This window comes from Phoxinus phoxinus, assembly GCF_949152265.1.
Source record: "Phoxinus phoxinus genome assembly, chromosome: 6".
In the NCBI taxonomy this organism is placed as follows: domain Eukaryota; kingdom Metazoa; phylum Chordata; class Actinopteri; order Cypriniformes; family Leuciscidae; genus Phoxinus; species Phoxinus phoxinus.
In genome coordinates this window covers 42,267,879-42,294,032 of record NC_136881.1, presented here as the reverse complement: position 1 = coordinate 42,294,032, position 26,154 = coordinate 42,267,879, and the positions used below count along the sequence as shown (strand labels likewise).

At 38.7% G+C, this 26,154-nt stretch overlaps 3 protein-coding genes and 1 long non-coding RNA gene across 6 annotated transcripts; all 4 read right to left on the bottom strand.

The window, feature by feature from the left end:
* Nucleotides 1–1,938: 1,938 nt before the first annotated feature.
* LOC307001017 (polymeric immunoglobulin receptor-like) lies at nt 1,939–6,366 on the bottom strand. Of its 3 annotated transcripts, XM_079617106.1 has the most exons (10): nt 6,255–6,366; nt 5,871–6,167; nt 5,445–5,765; nt 5,029–5,343; nt 4,642–4,953; nt 4,246–4,563; nt 3,894–4,169; nt 2,798–2,884; nt 2,166–2,198; nt 1,939–2,077 (listed from the first exon to the last, which is right to left on the bottom strand). In XM_079617106.1, exons 1-8 carry the CDS (start codon nt 6,295–6,297, stop codon nt 2,799–2,801), a joined length of 1,968 nt encoding a protein of 655 aa, XP_079473232.1. In that variant the 5' UTR covers nt 6,298–6,366; the 3' UTR covers nt 1,939–2,077; nt 2,166–2,198; nt 2,798. The 3 variants fall into 3 exon arrangements, 2 of the variants coding, with proteins under 2 accessions (XP_079473232.1, XP_079473231.1); XR_013798147.1 differs by having other exon boundaries at nt 2,166–2,884; XM_079617105.1 differs by having other exon boundaries at nt 1,939–2,198.
* A 1,168-nt stretch (nt 6,367–7,534) lies between these two features.
* LOC307000568 (uncharacterized protein) lies at nt 7,535–12,675 on the bottom strand (the record flags this gene model as incomplete). Its single annotated transcript, XM_079616211.1, has 6 exons — nt 7,535–8,346; nt 8,473–8,516; nt 8,716–8,811; nt 11,233–11,430; nt 11,914–12,240; nt 12,336–12,675. 6 exons carry the CDS (start codon nt 12,673–12,675, stop codon nt 7,993–7,995), a joined length of 1,359 nt encoding a protein of 452 aa, XP_079472337.1. The 3' UTR covers nt 7,535–7,992.
* Nucleotides 12,676–13,089: 414 nt separating this feature from the next.
* LOC307001018 lies at nt 13,090–15,700 on the bottom strand. Its single transcript, XR_013798148.1, has 3 exons — nt 15,391–15,700; nt 13,343–13,531; nt 13,090–13,202 (listed from the first exon to the last, which is right to left on the bottom strand). It is a non-coding gene; the product is annotated as an uncharacterized lncRNA (long non-coding RNA).
* Nucleotides 15,701–17,249: 1,549 nt separating this feature from the next.
* LOC307000695 (uncharacterized protein) lies at nt 17,250–20,688 on the bottom strand. Its single transcript, XM_079616477.1, has 5 exons — nt 20,569–20,688; nt 20,079–20,396; nt 18,516–18,917; nt 18,232–18,272; nt 17,250–18,144 (listed from the first exon to the last, which is right to left on the bottom strand). The coding sequence occupies exons 1-5, from the start codon at nt 20,606–20,608 to the stop codon at nt 17,776–17,778; spliced, it is 1,170 nt and encodes a 389-aa protein (XP_079472603.1). The 5' UTR covers nt 20,609–20,688; the 3' UTR covers nt 17,250–17,775.
* Between the last annotated feature and the right edge of the window lie 5,466 nt (nt 20,689–26,154).

Sequence of the window (26,154 nt, the reverse complement as noted above, 5' to 3'; positions counted from 1 at the left end):
ATCACTGACAGCAGCTGTCAATCAAACTCCAGCATCACGGACAGCAGCTGTCAATCAAACTACAGCATCACGGACAGCAGCTGTCAATCAAACTCCAGCATCACTGACAGCAGCTGTCAATCAAACTCCAGCATCACTGACAGCAGCTGTCAATCAAACTACAGCATCACGGACAGCAGCTGTCAATCAAACTCCAGCATCACTGACAGCAGCTGTCAATCAAACTACAGAATCAAAACTTCTTCATGAGCGATAAGTCCATGCAATGTCCAGGTATATATGTGTATGTGTATAGATGCAAATAACAAAATAATACTAATAACATAACAATTGTTAATTAAAGGACTGTTAGAATTAAAGGGGTAAGAATACACAAGTTTTACTTCTTCCTTACTTCTTTTCACACATGAGATAGAAGTATGTTCACACAGCAAAGTAAGATACTTTGTGTGCTGCTTTTTATATTTTTTCTTTGTTTTTATTTCTTTTCTTAATGTTTTGGACATTATTGTATCTTATATTATATATTTTTTCTTCTCTCATGTTCGAAATAAAGATTTCAATGAATCAATCAATCAAATCAATTATAAAGTCGCCTATTATTCGAAAACCCTTATTCCTCCAGATTCACTCTTTCGTGTTAAACACACAGGAGGCACGTACAGTATATCAGTGTCATTTATAATGAATTAAAATCATATTAATTAGAACCGACTCACCCTGTCAGCTGTCATAACACTACACAATGCTCATTTCAATAAAACCAAGACATTTAACAGCCAATTACATTTGCCACTAGATGGAGCCGAAGGTTTAAACGACTCATCTGATGACAAACACAAACTCTAAAGATTCAAAGAGACTCATTTAATAACTAGATTAATAAAATACTAATCCAATAACAAAGCTAATAAAAAAAACAGTTGTGCTGACAGACTTTTAACATTTGAACACCAAGACATTTTATAACACACACTGATCTTGTGCTTCCCTTTGATACTGTAAAATACTGTAAAATCCAAAGTCATTGCACATTCAACAGAAGCATTTTGACATCTATATTTCAAACAACCTGAATAAAAATATGTTTGATAATATTACACAAATTCACAGCATCTCTTTAAGGAGTGGAAAGTGTGTGTCCATCGTGACTAAAGAAACCATTTCCTGTCTTTATGACATACGCAGGAGCCTGAAGCACATCTTGGGTCACGTAAAATAATATAAAGAACATGAGCAAAAGAAAACCACAAGAGACACCGTTTCTGTTACGCTCACTGACCACAGATATCCTGCAAAACCTTACACACACATCTCAGCACACCGACTCACATTACCTCCAGATCATGTAGAATCTAGTTTGATCGATTTGATAATAGTCAGGTTGAAGTTTAAGAGTAATGTGTTGAACTCAATATATTAATGCATATTAATGCAAGTATTTTTATGATTTAAAATTAAGATTCACCGTAAATGTGGTTTCCATTCTTTCAACATTTATAGGATGTTTACAAATATTCTGTAATTTATTTGTGGCTCATTGTATTTATTGAATTTGATCAGTTTTTAAAAGTAAACATTTCATACCACACATGGATCATTTGTAAATCATAAAAGTTTTTCAGCCTTTCCTCATTAATCACAGTAAATGTTGAAGGTGAATTACTGAACGATCAGCTCTTTATTGTCTTCTGTCTCTCTCTGTTCCGTCTCATGTGTCTCTCTGTGGGTTTCCTGAACATGTCTGTTTGTTCATAGAAAAGATCTAAAATTAGAGTTGAACCTTCAGCTGTTTTCTGTGGCTTTGAGATGATCGGAAAATGGCCTGTGCATCACGCAAACACAAACACCACTGAGTTCATGGAACACCTCATGACAAAACGACATTCAAACCCTTTTACTTTTATTTTGAAACAATTTTAATAATAGAAACCTGATAATACTAATAATAATGGTTCAAATCAAGATCAAACAAACTGTTAGTCTATAAATCGCACATTCACAGATGTAAAGCAGAGGGGATTGTGGCAAGGTGAGTAGAGGACTCTACTCATGAATCTGCTCAAGAATGTGTGATCTGAAAATAAAAAGAGAAAAACATGATGTGCAGAATGAAACTTACAAAGGAAACACAAGAACTTCAGTGAATGAAGACCCAGACTCACTGTTTCACTGTCTCGTCCGATGATGAGATCATCCTTAAGATATAAACACAATCAGCAATAAAACAACAGTGAGATGCATCTGACAAAACATTTTAAAATGTCCTAATTTATTAAACATACTTAAAAAGTATAATTTATTTCAGGGTTTGGGTTAATCTTTAAAGTGTGTATGTCAGGTTATTTTTTTTTATTTTTTTGATATTTTGAATAAGGTTTAGATGTCTGAGTGAAAATGTAATTATCATTAAAATTATTACTGTAACTGCCCTGCAATAAGCTTTATAGCCATTTCTGTCAAGATCGTATTTTTAAAACACAGCTCAGCGACCTGGGGAGACGTCTCCCTCGTATGACGTCAAGCGATTCGTTTGGGGGGGAGGAGCAGTTTTCAGTGAGTACTGAAAATAACTAACTTTTTCATCTTAGCTGCCTTTAGGTATCACAAAACATACAAAACAATACATCAATTTGTCAAACGTGTATTTCCCCTTACTATTTTGTGTTCATCATAATTACAAATTCAACCTGACATACACACTTTAATAGTTAAAATCCACTTAATGTGGCAAAATGTTCGTGCATTTGTGTTTATGTGTGTGTGTGTGTGTGTGTGTGTGTGTGGACAGCATCACCTCATCTTAATAAACACTCAGTCACAGTGAATCCACCAATCAGCAGCAGAGTCAAACACAAAGAAATAATGTTGATCAAAGTGAAATCTGAAAACACACAAACATATTAGGGAGAAACAGGGATGTAATCCCATGTGTAAAAAAAAAGAAGAAGAATATATATATATATAGCATAAGTATGAAACATTCATGGCAAATATGTACCAGTCCTACTCTAACCGCTCTGAGGACGCTAAGATCTGCAGTCTCTAGCGTCTGTCGCTTACGTGCTTCTTGAGATCAGGGGAGTGACTTTTACTGACTGCCCTAAACCTCACTCCCATCTGGGTCACGGCACCAATTGTAACTGGTCCTACCCGACCCGCACAGAGCGGGATTCGAACCGGTGTTTCCAGCATGGGAGGCGGATCCACTAACAAGGAGGCCAAATACATCTGGTAGACATCTGCATGTGCAGAACGTCCAGCGGATGAACTGGCGATGCAAAGGCCATGAGCCCTAGCATCCTCTGAGAGGTTCTAAAAGGAAAAGCGCTCCTGCTCTGAATGAAATGGGGAGCCGTTGAACAGTCTGAGCGCGCTCGTGGGTTAGCACGCCCTCATTCTGGGCTGAGTCTAGAACTACTCTAAGGAAAGAGATTTTCTGTCTGGGAGACAGTGAGCACTTGGCTGGATTGAGTCTGATGGGCATTTCAAATGGCTGGGGACCACAGATTCTTCCTCTAACTGGGCCAAGATGAGCCAGGATGTGCATCCCCTTCTGTCTCAGGGGAAAAGTGTTGAATACTCGCGGGAGTATATAACCACAGGAGAGACGCTGAGTCAGCTGGCCGGAGCGCACGCTGATCACAGTCTGCTGGTCGCTGGTCTGCTCGATTGCAGGAGAACACTCGTTCCGCTGCCCGGCTTCTGCAACGGCGAGAAGGCTTCTTCGGGAATCAATGAGGTAAGTTCATCACTGAAGGAGAACAAATCTGATTCACGGCGAATATGAGCCCATCCAATAGGCACGCTCAGATTGCCACTGTTATGGCTGGGCAGTAAACGTTGCGAAAGGGAACCTATATTATTAGTATAAATCTTCAAAAAAGACTTACCAATATTAACAGTGAGGTTGACTTTAGTGATGATGTGAGATCCACACCAGTATATCCCAGAATCCTCTTCTCTCAGATCAGTGATGTTTACAGTAAAGACTCCAGAAGAAGCTTCATCACTGAAAGAGAATCGATCATCTCTGATCGTCTCCAATGAAACTCCATCCTTCACACACATGGAGGGTTCATGTGCTTTGCAGAAGCATTTCTGATGTTCATCATGATGTTTGCACTGGATTGACATGTCGTCTCCTTCATACTTAGTCAAGTCCAGCTCTGGAAATATTAGAAATATAAGAACATCAATCCACAGCCATAGTTTCACATATTCAGATGTATAAACCTTCCTCACCCTCGTTCATGATGACGATCAGATGAGTGTAAAGATAATTCACGTCTCTCTCTAATGTCACTGCACACCAGTATTTCCCAGCATCCTCTGCTGTCAGTCCAGTGATGGTCCCAGTGAAGACACTTGCAGTGACGTCATCATTCAGAGTCAGTCGGTCAGTCTTGGTCTCTTTCTCTTCTCTCACAGTCTCATTGAGAGTATTTCTATCTCTAGTGGAGCACTTCCCCTTACAGAGAGACTTTGACTTTGATTTATAGATTGAATCATAAGGGCAGAAGATCTCAGCAGATTCTCCTTCACGTCTCACTACTGGAGACACTGAAAACAAACACACACTTAACACACATGATTCTGAATATACAGTATTTACAGCAATAAACATCTGAATTCACTCACTGAAGAGGTCGAGCTGAATTTTGGTGGTCAGGGAGATGGAAGTCAAATGTGTGTCTCTGGTTTCTGCTCCACACCAGTAAACTCCAGCATCTCTCACGCTCACATTACTGATGCTCACTGTAAACACTCTCTCTTCATTTCTCTCAGATGAAGGACTCGTTTCTGTCACTGCAGATGTGCTGATGTTTTGACAGATGTGATCATCATCCTCTTTGCAGAAATGAACTTCATGTTCCTCTGGGATCTGACAGGAGATGTTGACTTCTTCACCAAGATGAGCAGATTCAGTCTTTGCCTTTGGATATTTTGCACCTATAAACCAGGACAAGTTTACATAAAGATCAGAACAAATATTGGATATGAGATAAAGTATATCCAGTTCCTCACCGTCTGTGACGTCCAGCTGAAGTTCAGTGAAGCTCTCAGTATAGTGAGACACATTCACTCCACATCTGTATGTTCCTGCATCTGCAGCTTTCAGCTCTCTAAAAAACACCATCAAGACTCCTGCTCTGGTGTCGTCATATAAAGAAACATCTCCATTCTCCATCCATTCATCCTGAACTCCTGGTTTCTTGCTCTCTGAACATCCATCTGGATCTTTACAGAAGTATTTTGGCTTGGTTTTGTGTTGAGGATGTTCACACTTGATCATCATACGACCTCCTGAGTGGCCAGTCGCTCTAGACACGCCCACTTTAGCTGTCAATCACAAATATCTGACTGAATCATCGAATGCAACATCTCACAAACTGAATATGAAAATATATTTATTTAGATGACACAGAGTTTGTTCTACTCACTCATAATGTGCAGATGAACTTTAGCACTAATGGAGTAGAAGAGTCTGTTGATCCAAACTCCACATAAATAAACTCCTCCATCATCTGGGGTCACAACATTAATTCTCACGGTGAAGAAGTTTATATGTCTGTCATCAGAAATACTGAATCTTCCTTCCTTATTCAATGTGTCAGTGGCGTGTATCAACTTTTCAATGGAGTTGTGTCGTTCTTTGAATATGGCTTTTGCATCATTAATATGATTGTGTGAATATTCACAGATGAAGGTTGCAGTTTCTCCACTATTTACCAAAACTTTCTTTGACTCTTTACAACATGAATCTGTAATTATAATCATCTCATGAATTACATAATACAAAATAAACTCCACAATTAACCATACATTTAAAATGAGGATTTACACAATTAAACACTTGAATTGCTTACCTTGTTTCACATTCAAAGTCATATCTATATACCACTTGTCAAGAACTCTGATTCTGTATTTTCCCGTATCCTTTGTGTTCAGTTCGATGATGAATATCATGAGGTTTCCATATGTGTTGCGAAAAAGAATAAATCTTCCTTCACTAGTCAATTCATTGTGTTTCTTGTAATTAATTATGGTTCTCCATGGATCATGTTTAACCATATATTTACCAGAGTCACTGAACCAAAGTTCCCCAGAATCAAGCAGAAGACTTCCTCCAGAATATCCAGTGACACTGACGCATCTCACTGCACCTGTCAATCAGATTGATACTGTGATCAGAAAGCTCATGAACAGAAAACAGCATCATTACTGCAGTGATGAAAGAGAAAAGCTCTGACCTGAGATCAGGGAGAAAGTGAAGAAGATGAGGAGGATCTTCATTGTGAGTTGAGTTCAGTCTTCTTTATGCTGAATGTTTTCTGTAGGGGTTTTATAGTTTGACGTCATAGACAGTTCTCCTTTGACTCAGTGCTAAATTAAACTGAGAAAGAGCGCCATCTGGCTGAAGTTACAGTTGCTGATTTTGACGGGCGTCTTGTTTTTATGCAGATATTAAAATTAATGTAAGAAACTTCAACATGTTATATAGATTTGTGCTTGTATTGTGTGTCAGTAAAAACATTTTGTGAAAGATTTGGGAGATTTCTATGTTTAAAACTATGAATACCAGCAAATAATTAAACATTTGAGAAGCCTCATGAAGAAGACTAGAATCTAAAAGACTAGAAATGGACGGTGACATCTAGTGGACACAGTGCAAGCAGCAGCAGTTCTCATAAGCACTAATTCCATTTAATTCACATTTATTTGTATAGCGCGTTTGACAATATATATTGTTTCAAAGCAGCTATACAGAAGATCTATGTCTACATTTCAATTCAGAGTGATTTGTAATTTACGTTTACATTTATTCATTTAGCAGACGCTTTTATCCAAAGCGACTTACAACTTAGAATAGAAGCAGTGAAACTAACAGTACACTGTAAAAGCCAACAAGTTAAGCTAACTCATTTCATTTGAGGAAACTGATTGCCTCAATTCAATTAAGTTTATAAAAACAATATTTATGAGTACTCTGAACTTATTTTAATCGAGTCCACTAAAATAATTATATTTCGTAATACACAATTAAACTTTACACTGCATTTAAATACTTTATAGCTGAAACTTCACTATATTGAGTAAAAACAGTGAAATGACAAACTTTAAATGAACTCAGAGCACTTGCAGTTACTGCTAGCTCACAATATCATTACTTGTATGTGTTTCTTATAAAAAAAAGGCTATATCAACTTCTTTAACAAACTATGAAATCATGGCTAATTTATTCCTATCTCTGCCTACATTTGTATTTAAGAAACCCAGTTTTAAAAGTTCCATAGAGAGATGGAAATAGAGAGAAAAAATATATATACAGATTCAGGAAATAAAGTATGAAATTCGCCTTGTGCATTTGAGCATTATATTTTTGCAAAGTTCTTTTTTCTTTCTGTAATTTAGCTAGAATCTTCTTCAACCGAAACCTCTTGTCGCAAAGGACAGCTCTGGGACTGTCCAGAGCCAGGTGCTGTCGTTCGAGGGTTGGAGAGGAGTAAGGCATGACATGACAAGATGGATTCCGGTGCAAAAAGAGATAATTTATTAACAATCCAAGGGTAATCCGTGCAGAGTACAACTCAATAATAAAAATAATAATAAAAAGTGGGCGGAGTGGGATGCCTTGATGGAGCCGGTGGAATAAAGACCCCCAGTGGAGCAATAGGAGCAGAGTCCAGGACAGAGCCGGAGAGATGCGAGACCAAGGCGGAGCCAGACGGCTGGAAGACCAGGGCGACGCCACTGGACCGCAGGGACAAGGGACAAGGACAAGGCAGAGTTTTAAAGATGAGGGACCCCGTGTGAAGCTGGAGGGATGGAGGTGATGGTGCAGAAACAGGACAAAACCGATAAAGGTGGTGGAGCTAATGAACTGTGGGACCAGTGAAGGAAGAGAGCATGGGAACCGGATGGGTCCAGCAAAGCAGGTTGAGCAACATGGAAACTTAATGCCAGATTTATATCCTCTGCTCTGGCTTGTCAAGCACTGAGATGATTGACAGCGGCATATTCACTGTAATCCTGATTATTCCTGAAACTGACACTGTCAGGAAAGTCAGATTTATTGTGGAAATTCACCACTGCGTAATTCAGATCCTCAGCAGATGTGAAGCAGTCGCCAGTGGCTTTCTCAACTGTAGAGTACACACAGTTTGAAGAATCAGAGGGGTTTGTGGGTAATTGAGCAGTGGCATAAACAGTATTAGAAGAATCAGAGGGGTTTGTGGGTAATTGAGCAGTGGCATAAACAGTGTTAGAAGAATCAGAGGGGTTTGTGGGTAATTGTTTGTGAGCGTCTTTAATCTCCTCATAATCCCAATCAGTGTGAGAAACCTGAGGAGAGACAGATCAATTATTTACAGACATAAAGATGATCAGGATTGAAGACATTGGAATTCATTGTCATTATGAATAAAAAATAAATCTATAAATATTATTTTATACAGTAACTGGACTCACGACTTCATGTTTTCCTGGTCCAGTCTGAGACGACGAATCACCGCCTGCCAATAACAAGTGCCCTAAAATCATTATTCCGCATTTCAACACTGATATCTTCTGTAAATGTTTTCACACATCATCAAATATCAGTATTTTGCTCACATCTTGTTGTAGCCAATAGGTGGCGACAGAATCAAAGAGAGATTAACAAATCTGTGTTTTAAACTCAAGAGTTTCTTCATCTGAAGAAGGAGTTTTTACCTTGAGACTGACGCTTCTTACAGAGAAACACTAATAAGAGTCCAGCGACAATCAGAACCAGAAGAACCAGAACCAGAGGAACGATCAGAGAAGAGACTGAAAACACAGGAGAAATAATCTGAGAATATGATCATCTGAGCTAAATATTAAACAGATCATGGACGGAGCTTGACGTGTAGCTGGATGTACCAGCCAGTTTGTCCTAAATGCACTTTTTGTATGGGAGTAAAGAGTAGCAAAACTCGAGAGCACGTAGATGTGAATTTGAGAACTTGTACAATAAATATTTGTACTTGTTCGTGAACATTTACACTCACAGCTCCAATGTGAAAACCTGTAAAATAAAAATCTGAAGTTGAATGTTGAGATTTGCACTCGCAGACAATAGTCACAACCCTGTATTCTGAATTTGAAGCTGCAGATAAGTCACAAATGTGTAAAATGCCATTCACAGATATACAATGACAGACACAAACATACATTTGCATTTATTCTTACATTCACAATACAACCTCAATTAGGCACTCGCAACTCCTCAAATCTGTCACTGCAAGTTCAAATTTCACGCCTTGACTTTTGCTACTATTTTCGCGATAAATGAGGTGCAAAACTGACTTGTGTAACTCAGCAGCGGCGAGAGAGAAAGGGGGGCGGGAGCGAGAGCGGGGGCGGGAATGTTCAAAGGAGCCGTTTTATTGGTTGGCGCCGGGCCAATGAAATGGGACTTCTATTGTACGCTATGATGTCATGAAACCCGCGTCCTCGGGGACAGGTTTTCACATTGGAGCTGTGAGTGTAAATGTTCACGTACAAGTACAAATAGTTATTGAAGTTCTCAAATTCACATCTACGTGCTCTCGAGTTTTGCTACTCTTTTACCTTCATAGTCCTAAATGCACTCTTTGGACCATATAGGTTATAACGCAACATTTAAAAACCTTACTCAAATGAACACGTTTCCCATCACCGTTTGGTCTGGCAGCGCACAGAGGAATTAACCCAGCAGAAGCGACGCTACACCTGAACCAGTGATGATTTAAAGAGACAGTAACACAACGTCACACTGTGAAATCCCAAAAAAGCATTGCACAACATTTTGCTATCGAGGAAGGAAATGCAGTATCCTATAGTCAAGAGTTATACGTTATATTTCTTATATTTCTATATAATATTTCTATATTATTTCAACCAGAGTATTCACTGGAAGTCCAATATGTAAACAAGACTGAGTATTGTTGTTAATATATTAACGATTTAAAATTGTATTTAAATCATTAAACTATTAAATTTAAATGTATGTTTTAGGTGAAAAATCAATATATTTCGATATATTTCTAATAATATGTTTCAGCCACTAGGGGCGTCAGGCCTCCTCACAAGCTTCACTCATTGATCACATGTTTGTATTTCAGCACAAGATCGAGAAGGGTATTCCTGCACAACGGGAGGCTGCAGTTTCAAGACCCCAGTTTTAGGACCGCAGTTTTAGGACCCTAGTTTATTGTGACAGCGCCACCTACAGAACTGGATTACCAAAAACAAATTTAACCCCTTTCGCGGCAAAGATAACAGATCACATTGTTAATCACAACAGATTGTTCAACATTCATTACTCGTTAAAACATCACACTCTTACTTATTTTATCTGGACAAACTGAGCATCATTAGAAATATTTAAGACTCGATAGTGTTTATGATAAAACTCAAACAGCGAACACAGAGAGATCTCGGTCTCCTCTTCCTGATTTGCGTCAGTAATGTACGCAAGTCTCATTCGCTGTACAGCTGTCAATCATCTCACGTGACATAAAAGGTTTAACGTGACAATAATCCTGCCCTTCTGCATGACGCGGTCCTGTTATCCGTGATAACAAAGCTAAGACACATCTCTTCACCCGAAACAAGAAGCTAATAAATGCACGATTTCGAGTATATGTGGTTTGTGTGTGATTTTCGTGCAATTTTGGGTATTTTCATATGAATTAAGAATGTTTACAGTATTGCCAAGCAAGGTGTAGCCATTAGTTGCATATAAATTGCTTTATTATACCATATTTCAACATCTTTTTATGACTTAAAACCATTTTAAACCGCGACCGGAATATGGTACAAATATCCTATCTTACTCGATGGTGGTTTAAAGTGAGCTTTAAGTAAAAGTTTAATATAAATCTTTTAAATTGTATCGTGTAGCTTGATGCTACTTGCTCTAATCCACCTGCTGCAGGAGCTATTCTATTCCATAATCTTATTTGTTAAAACATATATATATTTTATTTTCTAATGAGACTTAGGATCAAGGTGGATCTTGATACTATGTACAAACTAAACCACCTGGATCCTAGAACTGCGGTCCTGAAACTGCAGCCGCCGCTATATCATCCAGTTCGGTAGGTGGCGCTGTCACAAAAAACTAGGGTCCTAAAACTGCGGTCCTAAAACTGGGGTCCTAAAACTGCAGCCTCCGGTTGTGCAGGAATATACTACTGACAAGATCACCTGATGATGTGGACACACCTGTGAACGGTGGAGGTTTGACTGATGATGAAGATGATGATGATGATGATGATGAAGATGATGATGATGATGATGATGATGATGATGCTGATGGTGATGATGATGATGATGATGATGCTGATGGTGATGATGATGATGATGATGATGATGATGATGGTGATGATGATGATGATGAAGATGGTGTTGTTGTTTCTGGAACTTTTGTATATAAAACAATAAAACAATGAATTTCTAAAGGATGTTTTTTTTTCACACACAGAACTTGACATCACTTTTCTCATGATACTCGATGTCTTTCATTCACACATTCACTACCCAGAATTCATTTTTGTTGACACACAGACACTTAGCAAACAGCTGTTCGTTTGAGTTTCCAGAACTGAAGCCTGTGGTTTCACACTGAATAATACAGTCACTGATGACTGAGCACTGTTAAACTGCATTAACTGTACAAGTAAAAGCAGTTTCTCATTGTTCTACACAAATCTGCACTTTTACCTGCATAAACTGAAACACACAAACTGTAGTTTGTTTTTATACTTCCTCTTTTTAACTGTATTGTGGTTTTGCTTTGTTAAACAGAGAGAACACCCAAATTAAAAAATAATCCTGTGGTTAAACTGCTCAAACAGAATCAGCAAAGAAACATGACACACAACATTCAGTGATCTTCATCTGTACCTGTAACTCTGATCAGGACTCGCGTGATGAAGATCTTGTGTCCTTGATCAGACTGAACTCCACACCAGTATTCTGAGTCTTCTTCAGTCACATGACTGATGCTTCCCGTCAGGATCTGCTGTTCTCTGTCATCATACAGCCGGATCTTTCCCTCATCCCTCCATCTTCTGCTCTTCTCCACAGACCGCTCTTCAGCACAGAGATCAGCTCCAGATCTCCAGCACAGAAACTTCACATCACGACTGTGGGATTGTGGGTATTTGCAGCTGATGTTCACAGATGCTCCTGCAGAAGCTGATAGACTGATGCTCTTCCCACAACAATCATCTGTTTAACATCCAAATAAAGTGCAGCAATGTTACAAGCACCAGATATATTCATGATTCTGTCACATAATGCATAACTGACTGAACGCAGCTCACCCGTCTTAATGTCCAGATCAAACTCAGAGAAGAAACTGTAATCTTCAGAAACTTCGACTGTAATCTTATATTCTCCAGAGTCGTTCTCATTCAGATCTCTGATAAACAGAAGTAAGAGTCCTGCAGATCTGTCATTATAAATGGAGAATCGTCTGTCATGTTTCCATTCTGCTCTTCTGTTTATTACAGTAAAACACTGATCTGCAGTTTTACAGACGTAGATCACTGGATTCTCTTCTTGAATCTCATATTTGTAGTTTATAATGACGTTTCCTCCTGAATATCCCGTCACACTACTGATTGCTGGACCTGAAAAACACAAACCCAGATAATTTGTCATTTTGACTCAATATAAACATATCGGTCAGTGTTCTGCAAATATATGAATGCAATTCAAGATTATGAGTGTAAATCTTACATTAGGAGACAAATTAATGTTATTGTTGGCGTATCTTTTGAGTTACACATGTGAACGTCAGTAATAACAGTCAGTGTCAGTATCGTGATGTTGTGGAGATCTTCATGAGTTTCAGGATCTCAGATTCTCACCTGTTAAAACCTCCAGATTCACTTCAGTGTGGGGATCTATTCCTGATATATCAACTGCACACTGGTACGTCCCAGAATCCTCTTCTCTCAGATCTCTGATGGTCACAGTGAAGACTGATGATCTTGTGTTGTCATACAGAGAGAATCTCTCCTTCTGAACCCATTTATACTTCTCATCAGTCCTGATTCTGTCTGGGCACATTGGCCACTGTCCTTTACAAAAATACTTTGCATTTTCTGTATATACTTCACTATATTTGCATTTGATCGTGACTCCGCCTCCTGAATATCCTGTCACACTGATGGAGTTCACGACACCTACAACACACCAGCATTAAAACACTTTAATTTACACAGAAATTAACTTTCTTCAACAGTCAATAGAACAACATGAACTGAAGATAAAGACGCTCCTCATCAAATCTGTTTCATGATTTACTCTGAGTTCAGATTCTTACCAGGAATCATCATCAGAGTGAAAGTCCAGATGATCTTCATTCTTCTCTCTTATTAAATGATCTCTTCTGTTGTTAGTAGATTCAGTTCTTCTGAAGCTCTCGGTGTGTGTTCAGATGAGTTTTGGGTGTTTCTTTCCTGGTTACATGTTTAACAGTAAGAGCTGAATGTGACAGAGACGCCCACTTCCTCTGAGAGAGAGAGAGAGAGAGAGAGAGAGAGAGAGAGAGAGAGAGAGAAAGAGAGAGAGAGAGCGAGAGAGAGAGATATTAATAAAGAGGGAAGAGAAACTAATACTTCAAACACACTCAAAAAAATAAATTGTTGAATGAACATGATTTAATCGTATCACCCATTATGCATCTAAGCAAGATTTGAATATTTTATTTGAACACAATATTGGTTTGTAAATTGAACATGATTGTAATATGTCAATGCAACTTCTTTGCAACTAATTGAATCAACATGTTTGTATTGTGTTAGACTAATCAAATGTATTCTCATTCACTCAAAGCACAGGAAAGCAGAATCACCAAAGGAGAAAATCTAATTTTTAAGTAACCATTATGGAGATCAGTGTGTGTTTTAGTTGGGCTCTTCACCCTTAAATTATTAACTTTAAGTTTTGTTTGGTTGCTGTACATAAGTTATAACAGCCAGTTGAACAAATAGGAATGGTGATCTGATGGTGTTGGTTGTGTACTAACATAACCATTATTTCACGATCATTTAACCTGAATCACTGAACTCATATAGAGTCCAATTTATGATTTAAGTTTATTTTATTAATTTTAGCTGCATAATATGTTTAGCCTTTTCACTGAAATTAAACGATCAAATCAATACAAATAAAAAATATATATACACATTTCTTTTATAGGCACACACAGACATCAAGATTTAACGTATGAATCTCAGCAATGGTGAGAAACAGATCACCTCTGATCATAAGCTCATTATTTATTCATGCAGCAATGCATGATGGGAGCTATGAATGAGTTTTGATTGGTACAACCCAGAATGCACTGCAACATGCTTTATAAATGTCACCATTGTTGAGATTCATACACTGATTCTTGATGTCTGTGTGTGCCTAAAAAAGAAATGTGTATATATATATTTTTCTTTTTATAATTTGATCGTTTTAATTTCAATGAAAAGGCTAAACCTATTATGCAGCTAAAATTAAACCTAACTCGTAAATTGGTCTCTATATGAGTTCAGTGATTCAGGTTAAATGATTGTGAAATAATGGTTATGTTAATACACAACCAACACCATCAGATCACCAGTCCTATTTGTTCATCTGGCTGTTATAACTTATGTACACCAGCCAATCAAAACTTAGTTATTAATTTAAGGGTGAAGAGCCCAACTAAAACACACACTGATCTCCATAATGGTGACTTAAAAATTTGATTTTCTCCTTTGGTGATTCTGCTTTCCTGTGCTTTGAGTGAATGAGAATACATTTGATTAGTCTAACACAATACAAACATGTTGATTCAATTAGTTGCAAAGAAGTTGCATTGACATATTACAATCATGTTCAATTTACAAACCAATATTGTGTTCAAATAAAATATTCAAATCTTGCTTAGATGCATAATGGGTGATACGATTAAATCATGTTCATTCAACAATTTATTTTTTTGAGTGCATGCTTAGATGCAGAACAGACACGTGCAGATAAAACTCATTATAAAGTGTTAGTTTACAGGTATTTTTCACAGAAAATTCTATTATTTCAAAGGCTCAGTTTTACAGTTTCTCAGAACCATAATGTTTAACGTTTTGACTTAAGCGTTTAATAAAGTGTTTGTGGCGAGGGGTGTGGTCCAGCGAGGTCGGCAATGGGAGAGGTCAAGTGTTAGTAGGTCAAGATCTGTCTCTCAGTTCAGGAACTGGCGTGGAGAGACAGGATGAAGCTGCTGAGTAACTGGGGAAAGCGTGAGAGAGAACTGTGCGTCTGGAATTGGTTGTTATATTTGAGTGTGAGAAATGCGAGTGTTTGTTTCTGGAGAAAATTACTGAATGAATGTATGATTACCTCAGTCGACCGTGTCTTTTCCTTCTTGCCCTGAAGAGCAGTCGCACTGGTGAACCTGGGGAGGAGAAGAACGCAGTCAAAGGTTCGCCATTAGCAGATTTGATTAAGTTGCTTGCGGGCCACTATCTGGAACACCACCAAGCACTCCTGGATCTGAGGGAAGATCAGGAGCATCGGTTCCAAGCCCTCATCAATGCGGGGCAAGAAGACTGCTACCCGTCCCGGAGCCGGATGATCCGGATGATTCGGGCCACGGAGTCTCCATCCTCCACTCACGTGCCAGCGGCTCCGATCCGTGGAGCGGAGTGAGAGTGGCCGGCCCAACAACTCCAGGACACATGGCGCACACGGTAGAAAAATTACTGTAACATTTACAGTAACTTACTGGCAATATTGGTTGTAAATGTACAAGAGTACTGTAAATCATCAACTACACGTATGCTAAACACAACATCCCTTTAACCCTCTTATGGTCTTCGTTTCCTGTTTACACTTATTATCTTTGGGGTCTATATGACTAAGGCATACATCTGCTGGTTTGAAATTTGTTTGCAGATAATATAGTTTTTGCTATAAAGTGTAATTGCCATATACTTCCAGTAGAGGCCCATAGAGATCCATTCGTTTTTCTGGATGTGACTTACTGCTTTATAACAGCTTTTTTTATGAATATATATATATTTAAACATTTTAAAATACATTAAATCCCTATTTTTGTCTAAGTTTAGATTTGTTGTTGTTGTTTGATGTCTTTTGAAGTGTCTTGTTATTGCAATAATGCCACATAAATTTGCAATAATGCCACACGTTGCCACTAAAAGAATACACTTGATTACAATTACATATTATTTCAATAATCGAAATGTATAAAATTATTAACTTTAGAATAAGAAACACCTTTTAAAATAAGTAAATATAACAAAAAACAAACAATAAAATAACAGCTATAGGCGGATAGGAACAAGAGTAAACACACCTGTGTGTGTTTGTGTGCGCGCACGTATACAGGCCTTCATTTATGTGTGAACATTTTTAGATTCAATAATTATTTTATATTTTATTTGCCAATTTCAATAAAAATGCTCCCTATTGCAGTCACACCTCTATGTGTGTGTGTGTGTGTGTGTGTGTTTGTGTCTGTGTGTGATCATGTTCTTTCCACATTGCATTTATGTTCTAGTACCAGATTTGTGTGAAAATCTGTAGATTTGTGCAAAAATGATTGATTTATAAAAATGCTCTCTATTGCCGTCACACCTCTCTCTCTCTATGTGTGTGTGTCTGTGTGTGTGCAAATATGTTCATTTCACATTGCATTAGTGCTCTAGTACCAAGCCTTTATTTATGTGTGAGAATTTTCAGATTTTTGCTGGAATTATTGATTTTATTCGCCAATTTCTATAAAAAATGCTTTCTATTCCAGTCACACCTGTGTGTGTTTGTGTGTGCGCGCACACGTGTGTGTGTGTAAGTGTTCATGTTCGTTCCACATTGCATCTAGAACCAGGCCTTCGTTGTGGTAACATTTTTCTGATTTATTCTGGATTTATTCTTTTTTTGACAAATAATAAATAAAAAAACGATTTTTTTTAGATTTTCCCATTCATTTCAATGTGGGGTCATATTGACCCCAAAAGCCATAAGTGTAAAAAAATGTTTTACACACCTTTAGAACCGAATCAAGCCTAGTTTTTTGTGTGTGTGTATAGATAGATCATTTAGAAAAAGTCAGAAAATTGTATGCAACTGAGATGAAGGGAACTGTCACAGGTCGGGGCGGGTCAAGCCAGACTGCACCCACCCCTGAAGACCGGGAACCACCTCGAGGAACGGGTCAAGGACCAGACAGACAAGGGAATAAAATAATGACAGTTTATTTTATTATATTAAAAATGGTAAATTGGATAAGTCCTAATTAAAAACTTCTTCTTGCCGCCAGGGCAGTTCAAGCGTCTCTGGACCTCCTGGAACAGGAGGAGGGGAACGGTCGTTGCGTTCACTTAAGTCATCAATAAAAAAAATTATTAGGATACTCTGTTTTTTTTTTTTTACATAATTGTGTGTGAATTTGTCCGCTTAAGTGCAAAAGACGTGAAAGAGAGCTCAGTTTAGTATTCACGCCCTGTATGATGCAGCTGTCTGGGCGCGTGCTTTGGATGAGTGTGCACACACAACTTTCCACACAGTGTGCGAGTAATGAAATTAGTTCCCTTTCGCTTCATCTTGAATATTGTCAAGGCTTAAACTTCCCTAGTGATGCAGCGCTTGCCCGTCAACTGTCCCGAGCATCGTTCACGTTCCGGCCAACTGGCAACTTGCATTTGGCACTTGCCGAGTGTTAATTTTAGACCCTGCCTTTAAGGTTCTATTTAAAACGGCAAACTGTTAAACTGTAGCGTAAACTGCACTAGAAGAATCAGAGGGGTTTGTGGGTAATTGTGGTGTGGCATAAACCGTTTTAGAAGAATCAGAGGGGTTTGTGGGTAATTGTGGTGTGGCATAAACCGTTTTAGAAGAATCAGAGGGGTTTGTGGGTAATTGTGCAGTAGCATAAACCGTTTTAGAAGAATCAGAGGGGTTTGTGGGTAGCTGATTATTGCACTGTTTATGCCACTCCACAGAGGGGTTTGTGGGTAAGTTAGCAGTAGCATAAACAGTGTTACAAGACTCAGAGGGGTTTGTGTGTAACTGGGTGTTTTTGCAGTCAATGTGAAGTCTGGTGTCTTTAATCTCCTCGTACAGCGGTTGAGGAACCTGAGAACAGAAAGAGAAATGATTTACAGCTTTTGATGATGGTCATTCAGTCAAACACATTATTATCAACAATTTGACTTTACACACCGCTTCACTGTTTTCTGTTCCGGGTTCAGGTATTTTAGAGGCTGTAAAACAAATATAATATATTAAATATAGTCATACATATTGACAACAATAATTCACATTGGTGGTAAAGACATGCGTCTTGCATTGACCAGCTGTGACCAGCAGGGGGAAGCAACATCTTCATATTCACTCATTCCACAGACAACAGTGTAATTGACTGGCAAACAACTATAAACATTATTCTGACAAATAAATTACTAGAGAAACTTCTAAACTTCTGAGAACATTGTTGGCTGGTTTACCTCGAGTCTGATGCTTCTTGTAGAGACTCACTATACATGACACGAATCCAATGATGAGCAGAAGCAGAACCACAGTCACACCGATGATCAGAGATGATGATGATGATGATGATGATGGTGAAGATGATGTTGAAGATGATGATGATGATGATGTTTTAAATGATGATGTTGATTTAAATGATGATGATGTTGGTGAAGATGAAGATGTTTTAGATGAGGATGTTGATTTAAATGATGATGATGGTGGTGAAGATGATGATGATGTTTTAAATGATGTTGATTTAAATGATGATGATGGTGAAGATGATGATGTTTTAGATGAGGATGTTGATTTAAATGATGATGAAGAAGTTAATGGTGAAGGTGATGAAGATGACAAAGGTCGTGGGTTTGCGTTTTGCTCTAAAAATAGAGAAAAACTTTCTCTGTGACAAACAGTATGTACATTTTTAAGCTTTAAAAACTCCAGAAACCCCATACATTCTCCTTTTTGTAAATGGGAAATCTTGAAAAACTATGATTTTTATAAACCTCAAGCTTATTGAGAACATGAGGCAAACATCCCGTCTATGATCATACTACACCTTCAGCTATAAATATCATACAATACAACCAGGGATTATATCAATATTTACATACATTATGTATCTAGAACAGACTTTTCCATTTCTTTAAGACACTGTTCTTGTTTAGGGGAGCGTTTAGCATGTGTTAGTTAGAGGAATGTGTTGTTCCAGGAGTTTTGGTTCTGTTCTGTCGGTGCTTTCCTCATGTGTCTGATTAAAGAATCTGTTCACCTGTCCTGTTAATCATCTCATTATTTATTCCCCCGTCTGGTTCTGTTCTTTGTCTGGTGTCGTACCCAGATAGCAAGCAAGCGGGAATAAGCAGCAACATAAGAACAATCTACTGCCTAACACAGAACTGTTGACATATAGGCCTAATGCTTTGTGGATGAACATTAAGCATTTTTTCCACATAAGACTGTAAGCAATTGTCATAAGTTCCTCTTTATTATTCTCCTGGCTTTTGAATGAAAAACAAATATTATAATAACATGAAGTAGTAAGTGAACACACTTCTCATAATTTCACTTTACTTCCCGTCTCGATTTCCCTCAATATCCACATTCTCATTCTCTATTCAAGTATTTGTGAATAAATTTACTTCTGCATTAACTACAGAAAACACACACTTTACTGCATGCTTGATCATTAAGCTTATGTTTTAGTGAACAATTACAGTTTAATAAAATATATTACATTCTGTCATGACAACTCTCGGAGTGATTGGCATTATTTGACAATGTAAGATATATATCTGCTAAACTATATAAGATATAGATCTGCTGCTCATGTAACATACATGAAATGTTTTTTTTTTTTGTCAGTTAAATAAAGTTAATACGGAATTAACAAATCACAGATTCTTGATTTAATTGCATTTTGCAACAATATCACTCTTTTCTGCATTTGGGATTGTACAAGATTAATGACTTGATCTCTCACTCTCCGCTTGTTTCCATGCAGTTCATTTCTGTTATTAATAAATATAATCACTTACTCTCTTTAACCAGCAACATAATCTCTGAATAGACATCAGCCACACTCCTCTCCACAGCACACCAGTATTGTCCTTCATCCTCTGTTCTCAGATCAGTGATGGTGACGGTGAAAACTCTCGCCGTCGTGTCGTCAGTCAGAGAGAATCTCTCGTCTTTAGCTGGAGATCCTGATTTAACCATGTTTTTATTTAACAATGAACACTCGCCTTTACAAAAATACTTTAAATATGTTTCATATCCAGATTGATATGAGCATCTGATGTCAACTCTCTCTCCTCTGTATCCAGTAATTGTCTGTGAATCTCCAACAACAACAGCTGAAAACACAGATATCATTATATAGAGCTGTTAGTGTGAGCAAGAGACATAAGCAGGCCAGAATAATAACTTACAGATATCATCATATGAGTCTGATGATCATGTGATAAAGAGGAAACACAAGAGAAGATGTCAAACTGTGTGTAAAAGAGCTGAGAGTCTCAAACTCACCTGTACAGATGCTGGAAAAGAGCAGCAGGACGTCCAACATGATGAAGTTTCACAAGCGTTTCGCTTCAATAAAAGAGCAAACTCTGTGTGACAAACGTTACTGTCGTTCTCTTCCGTACTGAGAGAACAATGTGCGTCAGCAACTGATATATTTCCTTCCCCTTCTGTCTGTGTGACTTTGTCACAAAAGTCGGACGTTTGAAAAGACGTCCACTGAGGAGCCAGAATGAAAGTTTTTATGACGTCTGTGTTCTGCACGTCTGATATTGGGTGTTATATAGACGTTCATCGAACCTTCGTACACGGTTAAAAACTAGTTCAAATGTGGCCATTGTGGACATATTTCTAACATCATTTATGGTTTCATTGAGACATAATTTACTGTTTCTGCACCATATAAACACTCTCATGATGCATGAAATTAAAACCCACGTTTATTTCAATGTAATTTCCTTTTGTAATTGCAAAGCAACTCACGGACAGAGTGTGTTTGTCCAAAAATCATGAAAATTAAATAAACCAATTTTCAAAACACACCTTTAGACAGTTTAGCATCTGTAATCCACACATCTGTGGATCGAGAGAGAAACCAGATCTGAAGGAAAGTCTTTCTTGCTGTGAGGAGACGGTGTTTCCCACCCTGATCACACAACATACAGACACTGACTGTTTCTGTCAGATGTCTACAGAAGTTCATAGTGGGAATTAACAGAGGTTTGATGATGATATTTGTTTCATTTGAATTCACCATTGTGATGATCAGTGTTTGCTTTAGTCGGGCTCGGTCGCTGTTCTTCTTGTGTTCGCTTTTCTGTGGCTGCTGTAACTGTGTTTGTGTAACACAATGATCAACCCGATCCCAAGATAAAGTGAAATCAGGTGTTATCAACTCGATGATGATGATCACAAAATATTGTGTTTTTAATTGTGTGTTTATATTTGGCATTTCTATCTGCCAAACTTTATATAAACGCATTAAATAGACTAATAGCATTGAAATGATCACTTATCTGAAGGTGGAACAAAAGCACACTGAATGTTCTGAGCAAGTGTATCATATTCACACACAGACATCAAGTTTGTGGAGTTGTTTAATCCTCCTATGCTGAGATCTTGAGAGATTTAATGTCTCTCACGGCCAAACCGCATGAGAGATATTCACCGCACGTTCAGTTGGTCAGGCGATGTCCACCATGGTGGTCCAGGAACGCCATATACGCAGCTAAACATGGAAACCCTGTTGAAAGCACGAACGCTTATTTCACTTTAGTCTTTTCTCATATCCGTAGCGTAGACAGCGTATCCTCACTGCAATTACATACAAAAGCCGCTCGCTGCTGCAACACATCATGTTATGTGAGATGACACACAACCCCAAAACCACCTGAGCGAATAGTACAATAGTTTAGTGTCATTAGATAATCGTCTTTGTCGAAGCCTCTATCCTCCTATTGTATATGTGGAGTCCTCTAAAACAGTAGATGAATAACAGAGCATGACTCTAACACTTCAGATGAAATCAGCCCGAACACACACGTGCAAAAATGAAAAAAAAAAACACCCTTGGAAAATAATAAGGTTGTCATTGCTGTTGAAAATATAAGACAACATTGGAATCTGAATCAGTTAAACATGCTGCTGCTGGACAAAAGTACCAATAATGGCAATCTGTTTGAAATGCCGTACGAGTGAAAGCCTATTTCACTTTAAAGAGTTCACATGTCAGCCCGCTTTGCCTCTGTATCCTTACGACAACTACATGTTTGCTGCTGCATAAACCTAATACTGCATTCACTAAAGCTGCTAATATGCTTAGCAATTCCCTCTGAGCAATAAACAGACTGTTAACATGACACATGATTTTAAACATTGTGTATGGCCACTTTATAAGGAATTGAAAAAGCTGACCGTGCAAAAACACTCAGTGAAAGCATAAAGACTTTCATTTATCTTAGATATTGAATTTCAGAGGATTTCTGAAAGCGCTCCACAGACTGCTAACAGCAAACAGTGCCAAGTACTTAAATATTTGAGCAGCAAGCTCATTGGCTGCCGATGCCACATCAACCAATCAGCTGCACTATGTAGATCACAATGTTATTGCTACACAGCAAAATCCCCAGTGTTAAATCAACACTGCTCGGAGCATATATGGTCCCACTCTGCAGAGTGTTAAAATAACACTGAAGCAGTGTTAAAGTTAATGAGATAATTAAGTGATTAATTAAGTGATGATTGAACATTAATGATGAACACCTGCTGTCAACAAGCACAATCACTGAAGAACAGAGAAACACAAGAACTACAACTGACTTTTAGTCACAGCTTTAAATTAAATCAGCTGAAGATAAAAATAAGACACTCAATCTCTAAAGATTTCAGCAGAAGAGGAATAAACAACTCCACAAACAGCATTACCAGCTTCACTTATTACTAACCAGACTGACTTTATTTCTGGTATATGTCTATGGACAAAAGTTTAGATGTCGATGTTTTAAAAAAAAAGGTCACCATTATGGAGATCAGTTTTCCCTTCAGTTGGGCAGTTTGACTCATGGCATTTTAAGTACAATTTTGGTCTTTGTTACAATATTTACCAAAACTCATAATATGTTACAAAAGAAGCTAAAAATATTAAATGTCCAGGTGTTATCGTATTCATTATTATAAAGATGAAAGATTCACTAATCTTATCCCTGAAAAAAAACAACAGTTGTTATTAGTTATTAATAAAAGTCACTTTTTTTGACACAGAGCAGTCATCCTGAATTAAAAATTTGATATACATTTCAGATTATTTTTTGAAAATTATTATTTTTATATTAGAAACAACAGACATCAAGAATCAGAGTATGAATCTCAACAATGGTGACATGCTTCATGCTGCAATGCATGCTGGGAGCCATTATTTTTATACTATGGTGCCTCCCATAATGCATTGCGGCATAAAGCATGTCACCATTAATGAGATTCATATGGGGATTCTTGATGTCTGTGTGTTTGTCCAAAGATTACTTTCCCAATAATTAAAAAATAAAGATTCAGCTTGATGACTGATCTATAGAACGAAATGAATGTTATTCAAAATCTATTAATACCAAATAACCATTTTCAGTAAATGATAAACTTTTTTGATTTTTGTACTTGTTGATAACTATAGGCCTATCACCTGACCATCTTTGTTGCTGGCTTTCTTTGCAACCTTTGTTTGTTTTGGTAAACACTGTTACAATGACCATGAAAACAAATAATAAAAAAAGAATCAAATTGCACAACTAAAGGCAACACTGTTCACCATAATGGTGATTTTTAAATGGTGACTAAAACATCAACATCTAAACCTCTGTTAATTCTCAATAAAACTTCTGTAGACATCTGACAGAAATAAAGTCAGTCTGGTTAGTAATAAGTGAAGCTGGTAATGCTGTTTGTGGAGTTGTTTAATCGTTCACTGTTGAGATCTTCACAGATTGAATGTCTTATTTTTATCTTCAGCTGATTTAATTTAAAGCTGTGACTAAAAGTCAGTTGTAGTTCTTGTGTTTCTCTTTCCTTCAGTGATTGTGCTTGTTAACAGCAGGTGTCCATCATAATGTTGTCACGGGGTGACAAATAATCCCCGGAACTGATTTCACGAGAAGTGTTCCCGCCGGGGCGCTTTCAGTGTAACACTGTCCCCGGGCCGGTGTGTGTATCTGTTGTCATGACAACTAAACGGCAGATTGACAACAGGTGCGGGGACTTCACTTTGATTACCTGATTGAGGTGGCACCAGTGTTTGGAGAGGATAAAACACAAGAGAAAGAGAAGGCTGGGTGTTCTCCCTCCGCGTTGTGTGGTTGTTTCTTTGTCTTCCCCCGGCGATCTGGTGTGGTTCTCTCCTGTTGGGAAATGTTTGTGGAGTGTTGCAGCTGAAGGACCATCGTGAAAGAAGCGGAGTGTTGCTTGTGGGATCCGAGGGCAGTTTTGAAGAGTGGAATTCGTCGTCTGGACTGGGAAAGAGTGAGATGAGTGATTGACAAATTGAATCTCATAAACGCATGTTTTCTACACTAATTTGGATACTGGTTTGAAGTGCTTGGATCACGTTGTATACATCGCACTGAGTGAAATAGACTGATTCCGTGTCGATCTCTAGCCTCCCCCTCGGCCATTGAAACCAGCGAAGTGAAGCCGCTTGTAGTGGTGAGGAAATTATTCTCCGCATCTGTCCCAACTCTGACTATTATCGGCTCTTCAGATCGAGACCTCTGGGTGAGTGTTGGCCTTACTTTGCACTTGAAGAGTGGATTTGTAGTGCTGAAATTGACGTTTCCCATCACGTTGCATGTTTGGAATTGGACTGTCGTGTGTGTGTGGAAGATTTACCTTTTATCGCCGTGCACTCCCCATGTGTTATGCTGGTCTACCGTCCATCATAAGAGTCTAGCAAGATCGATTACAGTCACCTGTTGGATGTCAGAAGGAAAAGCCCCCGTGCGCACACTACACGTGAGAACTGTTTTCCTCTGCTTGAAGTTTATGCTGTCTGTCCCAGTGAGAGCCCGGCTCAGCTTATGACTCTGTCTCCTGCCACCCTTGTGAGAGCTGTTCACCTCCATTCGAAGTGTTGATTCCGTCTGTTCCAGTGAACGTCGCTCAGCTTGTGACTGTGTCCCCTGCAACACACGTGAGAACTGTTTCCCTCTGCTTGAAGTTTGTGTGCTGTCTGCCCCAGTGAAAGCCCTGCTCAGCTTATGACTTTGTCTCCTGCCACCCTTGTGAGAGCTGTTCGCCTCCATGCGAAGTGTTGATTCCGTCTGTTCCAGTGAACGTCGCTCAGCTTGTGACTGTGTCCCCTGCAACACACGTGAGAACTGTTTACCTCTGCTTGAAGTTTGTGTGCTGTCTGCCCCAGTGAAAGCCCTGCTCAGCTTATGACTCTGTCTCCTACCACCAATGTGAGAGCTGTTCACCTCTATTTTGAAGTGTTGATTCCGTCTGTTCCAGCGAACGTCGCTCAGCTTGTGACTTTGTCCCCTGCAACACACGTGAGAACTGTTTACCTCTGCTTGAAGTCTGTGTGCTGTCTGCCCCAGTGAAAGCCCTGCTCAGCTTATGACTCTGTCTCCTGCCACCAACGTGAGAGCTGTTCACCTCTATTTGAAGTGTTGACTCCGTCTGTTCCAGTGAACGCCCGCTCAGCTTGTGACTTTGTCCCCTGCAACAAACGTGAGAACTGTTTACCTCTGCTTGAAGTTTGGATGCTGTCTGTCCCAGTGAAAGCCCTGTTCAGCTATTGACTCTGTCTCCGGCCACCCATGTGAGAGCTATTCACCTCTATTTGAAGTATTGATTCTGTCTGGGCCAGTCAAAGCCCCGCTCCGCTTGCGACTTGAGTCTGCTGTAGCCCTGAAACCCACCTGTATGGTGCGAAGTGCCCGCCCTTTACAACTCCTGTGAGCCCTGATCCACCTACTTACCTGCGATACTCACCTGTGATACTCACCTGTTCAGCGAGTTGGCACCAGCGCCGGAAGGAAGTGGGTCTGACCCCCCGCTCACCTGTGATACCCACCTGTTCAGTATCTACCACTGTTGAGTTGG

Bases quoted from the DNA above. Each gene is read 5' to 3' on its own strand.
- LOC307001017 (XM_079617105.1), bottom strand. From the start codon at position 6,297: ATGAAGATCCTCCTCATCTTCTTCACTTTCTCCCTGATCTCAG. The intron at 5,344-5,444 runs GTGAGTAGAACA...TGTGATTGACAG, and splicing joins AGTTCATCTGCACATTATGA to CTAAAGTGGGCGTGTCTAGA. The intron at 4,564-4,641 runs GTGAGTGAATTC...GTTTGTTTTCAG, and splicing joins AATTCAGCTCGACCTCTTCA to TGTCTCCAGTAGTGAGACGT.
- LOC307000695 (XM_079616477.1), bottom strand. From the start codon at position 20,608: ATGTTGGACGTCCTGCTGCTCTTTTCCAGCATCTGTACAG. The intron at 18,918-20,078 runs GTAAGTGATTAT...CTCTATTTTTAG, and splicing joins TATGTTGCTGGTTAAAGAGA to AGCAAAACGCAAACCCACGA. The intron at 18,273-18,515 runs GTAAACCAGCCA...TTTGTTTTACAG, and splicing joins CAAGAAGCATCAGACTCGAG to CCTCTAAAATACCTGAACCC.